This window comes from Protobothrops mucrosquamatus, unplaced genomic scaffold (assembly GCF_001527695.2).
Source record: "Protobothrops mucrosquamatus isolate PMUCROS unplaced genomic scaffold, P.Mucros_1.0 scaffold_293, whole genome shotgun sequence".
Taxonomy (NCBI): domain Eukaryota; kingdom Metazoa; phylum Chordata; class Lepidosauria; order Squamata; family Viperidae; genus Protobothrops; species Protobothrops mucrosquamatus.
The window spans coordinates 976,883-982,504 of NW_015386369.1; the positions used below are offsets into that span (position 1 = coordinate 976,883).

General features: G+C 36.0%; 1 protein-coding gene across 1 annotated transcript in view; it reads right to left on the bottom strand.

Moving 5' to 3' along the window:
* Positions 1–1,460: 1,460 nt before the first annotated feature.
* SLC13A4 (solute carrier family 13 member 4) overlaps positions 1,461–5,622 on the bottom strand; it is a 28,998-nt gene continuing 24,836 nt past the window's right edge. The window contains exons 13-17 of the mRNA XM_029287310.1: positions 4,419–4,516; positions 3,674–3,804; positions 3,333–3,494; positions 2,190–2,327; positions 1,461–1,601 (exon numbers count right to left, since the gene is read on the bottom strand). Coding sequence (XP_029143143.1) covers positions 1,461–1,601; positions 2,190–2,327; positions 3,333–3,494; positions 3,674–3,804; positions 4,419–4,516 — 670 coding nt within the window. The remainder of the gene's footprint in view (positions 1,602–2,189; positions 2,328–3,332; positions 3,495–3,673; positions 3,805–4,418; positions 4,517–5,622) is intronic.

Genomic DNA, 5,622 nt, shown 5'->3' on the forward strand with positions numbered 1-5,622 from the left:
AAGTAAAAGCAATGCTTTCAGCAAAAAAGTTTCCATGAGGCAACCACACTCTTCCTTAGGCCTTGTTATCCTGAAAGGTTTCTTCATGGGGCATCATTTTCTGCACAGTAGTTTCCCCTGTTCTTGTGCTAAACTGTATGCAGAATTTCATGGAAAGGTAAAGCTGCAGGGCATCTGCTTTTATTGGGATTTCTCTGAAAGTTATTCTAGATTCTTAGCTGAGGCCAGTGCTAACAATGCCTCCTTCTCTTCAAGCTATTTCTCAGAGCTAAATGAGGATTAAGTAGCTTAAGTGCTTGTATTTACAGCTAGCAATAAATGCAGATGCTTTTAAAATCCTTCTTACACTTATCAGTGGCATATTTCATCACAGGAAAGATTCCGATTTTTTCCCTTAAATTGCCGGTTTAAATTGCAGGAAGCAGGCTTATCATTGCAAAAGTAATTCGGGAGACCTCTATAATGGATTGAATTAGGAACCAAGCAAATTTTTTCAGTAAGAGAAAAAAATCATTAAAATGAGTTAGTCTATTTTATGAAATGTTTAATTGTGTTTGATAATGATAATAGTGCAATACAAAAACAGTCCACCAAACAGAAGAACATCTATCCAGCACTTTTTGTGGGGTTTTCTTCAAGTAGGATATTATGTTGAACATTTTTTTTTGTGCTTTCAAGTCAGTCTTGATTACTAGCAATTGCCTGGACAAGTCAATGCAATTTTCTTGGCCAGATTTTGGAAACGGTCTGCCATTACTTGCTTCCTAAGACTCAGAAGGAATAAATGGCCTAAGGCACCCAGCTGGATTTGTACATAAGGTAAGATTAGAACTCACAGTCTCCTGGTTTTATATGCTGATGCCTTAACCGCTACACCAAACTGGCTGTCTTAATCAAAATTAGCAAAAGAAAATAAATGAGGGAGAGAGATGGAGAGGGAACAGTAGAAAAGCAAAATGAGCAAGACAGCATTTACTGAACAGTAGAACATCCAATTTAAACATTTAAAAAGAAAATTTTAGAGACTCAAGGGATTGTATGTTTAGGATGGCTTTATATTATGAATATGAATAGAGCCCACAGTTCCACTGAGATCATCAAAATAATGTTAAGGATCCTTTATAGGGATCCTTATAAAGTAGCTTCTATATACAGCTTTCTGCACAAACATTTACAAAGTTAAGACTTAATCTTTAAATTTACAGTAGAGTACTGTGAGTTACATACATCCCATCAAATAAAAATGAAAAAAAATTTTTTTTTAGTGTTTCAGTGTTCATTTAACAGTTGAAAATAAAAATGCTAGCTGGTAGATGTAATATTTGGGAGAACTTCAATTACGTTACCTCTTATTTTATTCCCGTTCCTGATATAATATATAGTCGAGTCTCCTTGTTTAATATATATGTACAATGACATTTGTCCACTTTCTGAGATTTGACAAATTTTGCCAATGTTGTCTATGATGGGATAGTAATGTTATTACTGGTTTGGGCCCAATCAGGAAATATGTCCAGTTGGAAGAGTCTAATTCCCCAAGTATTTATGGCCAATGTAACAATCACTAGTCCAATGATATTGACGCCAAAGCCAGCTTTGATCTACAAATAAAAAGAAAAACAATAATGAGTATCAATTTGAACAAGGCTTTGCAGTACAAGCACATCAGGTCTGGATAGCTTCTGGCATTTTTTTAATAAACCAAATCCAGGGAGCATTTAGATCAGCTACTTAATTGGATTAATTAATTTCCTTCTATTTCCTTATGTCCTCATTTTCACTTTGCCAAACTACATCAACAAGGCAGTAACTGGCTTGAAATAATCCTAGATCTATCTATGTCAGTGTTTCTCAACCTTGACATTTTTAAGATGGATGGACACATACCATCTTAAAGTTGCCAAGGTTGAGAAACACTAATCTATATTTTATGTCTGAGATTTTCTTAATTCTACTCAATATTTTTCCTCAACTAATTTTTTCCTTTATAGCATTTTTGACACCATTCTTTGAAAGTTGGGGATGGTAGTGGTAATAATAGCAGTGGTGGAAACTATAATTTCAAACCTCTTATAAATGTAATTTGTACATTATAAATAATGTAAATCTATTGTTATTGCATTACATTTGTTGAAGTGCTTAGTTGTTTTTGAAATTTACTTGTTAAATTGTGGGTGCTTAGTACATACCATATCTTTGATTTGACAGTGTCCGTAAGTGAAGACAATGGCATTTGGAGGGTTGCCCACTGGTAGCATTACCGCAAAAGAGATGCACATGGTGACAGGGATCAGGGTGTACAGTGGGTTGATTTGAAGGCTTTCGGACTATAAAAAGAACAAGGAAAACTAATTCTTTTGGTAATATGCAAAACAAAACTGGAAAAACAATATTATTAGATCTAGGGTGATGGCTTAGTATTAAACTAAAATACAGGTTATCTGGATTCACATTTTTTTCAACCACAGAGGTAGAGTGTAAGACATTGAAGAAATATACTGCACTGTTGTTGATAAAACTGAAATCTACACATATTCAAATGAGAATTCATGCAGAAAAATATAAGAAAGAGATCTACTATCTATAACCAATTGTCTTGTATTTTAGCACCCAAGATTGGCTAGAGACTTGGCCTCCTACTTAGATTTTTTACCTCGATAAGTCATAGATAAATGGTTCTAGCATTATTTCTAGGAAACGGTAATGCTGCTAAAGTGACAACTACACAGAGATGTCATCACACAAATGTGCTTGTGTTCCAAGGTCTGATGCAAGTATATAAATTACAGCATTGATGAGATGATTGCAACTGGCCTCCACTCCTTCATAAGGTCCTGAAAACATGGTTTTGCCTGGGAAATCCAGAGTGAGATGGAGCCCATTAAATGATTGATTTGAGTGTGTGTTGTTGCCAAGGGATGGGATGGGGGGTTATTATTTTATTATTTTTTGTTATTGTTTTTATTTTTCCTATATTGTGTTTTTGTTATCTGTATGCCACGTAGAGTCACTCTAAGCGAGTAGGTGGCTATATAAATTATCTTAAATAAATAAGTAACAACTAAGCTCAGAGAGCACCAAGGACCCCTCATTTCAACTCTGAGCTACAAATATTCTCCTCTATTGGTAACCAAAGTAGGCTTGGCAATATAAATTATTCTGGGAAGGTAGGAGTAATAATAGGAACAACCTTGTCTGTTTATTTTCTGATGTCTGTGTATCTTGTGACTAGTCCATGTAAAAAGGAAAAGTGCTCTTTCCAGCTCTAAATGTGCCCATTATCTTAAAGGAATGCCTAACCTTGTTTTTAACAAACCCTAATCTGTACTCACCATACCACATAGAATTGGGAGGAAGATTGTTATGGTTGCAGGATTGCTAACAAACTCCGTTACTATGGACACCAGGAGGCAGGCCAGCAGACTGACTGCCCAGGATGGAAGGCTACTCAGGGACAACATTTGCCTCCCAATCCATGTTGAAAGTCCAGAGGTCTGAGGGGACAAAGAAAAGACAGGCAGAAAAAAAAACAAGATTTGTAGACGTCAGCTCCCAGCATAGCTGGCTGGGGAATTCTGGGAGTTGAAGTCCATACATCTTCAAGCTGTCAATGTTGAGAAACACTGACATAGAGTATTACCATGAGTGAATGTCCTGAGGTTAATTGTCTTACCTTACATCCAGCTGCTAAAGCATAACCTCCTCCAACCAGAACTACTATCTCCCATGGCATTGTTTTCTCAAAGTCCTTCCAGGTGATTATGGACTCTCCTGAGTTAACATCCATAGACTTATTAACATGACCTATGACAAAACAAAATACACTTGCTTTGTTTCTAGATTCTTTTGCAGATAGGAACTGCACTGTCTAAAAATTTCTACAAAGAAATACTTTCTCAGCAGAATCTGGAAAGCGGCAATGTCTGAGGTAAAATCTGATGCCTATTGGAGATATTAGAGGAATAAGACCAATGTAACTGGAAAGTATCAGGTTAAGAAAATCTAGATAGGAAAAAAGAAGAGGTTTCTGTCAGAGAAGGCCATGATGTTTGGGGTGCTGAGTGCTAATATTTAGATCTGGCAATTCAATGTATTTGCAGGCATAGACCAGTAGGTATGATAAACAAAATAAAGTTAAGACAGAATTAAAATAGCTATCTGAAAGCTGCAGTTTCTCTATTCTGCTTTTTGCCCTTGGCATTCACAAACTAAGATCAGTCAGAATATCTATAATTCCTGGCCTAGGGCAAATTGTAATTTGGTCTCGTGTCCAGCTAAACATCCACTCCAAGGAGACAATCTGGGAAGTAAAAGTATAATTGTGACCAACAATTGTGATGTGAATATGTGAATTCTGTTTTGGATACTGACCCCAACTGAAATAAAACAAATGTTGCTCCATATATAAGCCTTCATACCTTTCGTCTTTTTCCCGAAGCACGGCTTCTTTGCTGGAATCAAAAAGAGAAGGAAACCAAGGAAAACAGAGACAGTGGCATCTGTCCGATAGCCTTTCCTAGGAAAACCATGAAACAGTTTTACAACAGATACTGGCTGTAATCAGCAGATAGATTCATTTTCTGATGCATCTCCTCTTTTCCCTCACTGGCTCCATACACATGCAATTTCTTTTATGAATCATGGTTTGTTAAATAAGCAATGGCATCCTGTTTTTCACATAATTCTGGGATATAATGCCTAGTTCCTCATTGTAGCACAACTATGTCTTAGCACTGTGGGCAAAGATTTGCAAGAACTTTCTATAATATTTACTGAATCATGCAATTTTATCTTGCATGGTACAGAAATGGTTTAAGGAACAAGAAAATAGATAAAATAAGTGTAGGAATTCTGATATTGCTCTGTATTATTGCCTCCACAACCAACGAGAAAGTGTGGATAGTGGTTTCCAGAAGTAGTAGAGATGGTAAATTAATTACCGCCCCAAATCTGGTAGAAGACACATTCAGCTTAGTATGATTCTTCCAGGAAATTCCTAACTTGTGCTGCTGTTGATTTTCTCATTCAAAAGATGGAGAAATGAACAAGAAGATCTAATGTTTATAACAGTAAAGGTAGTCTTTGACTTACAATCACAATTGAGCCCCAAATGTTTATTGGTAAATGAGGCAGTTGTTAAATGAATGTTGTCCCATTTTACATATTTAATTTTTGGCTTACTACTTCATATTTATAGAGAGCCAATTTGATGTCATGGTTAAATTCACTTCCTCTCAGCCCTAAGAAGGAGCAATTGCAAAAAAAAAAAAAATACTGCAAAAATTTGCCAGCAGAAACTTGTAGGCAGTCACCAGGAGTCAAGATTGATTAAAAGGCTCTGTCCCCTCCCCAAACACACCCCTTCATATTCATTGTTTGTGCTTTGCATAACATCGCATGTCTGGCAGTGAAGGACCAAAAATATTTATTTATTTATTTATTTATTTAACATGGATTTATATGCCGCCCTTCTCCCTATAGGACTCAGGGCGGCTTACAGCATATTAAAACACTTAAAACATCATCCCCCCATAAAAACCTGTTAAAAACCAAATATTTTTTCGCTGTATGATTAGTTAAAATTAAATTAAGAATTGTCCCTGTTTAAAAATTCTCCCTAGG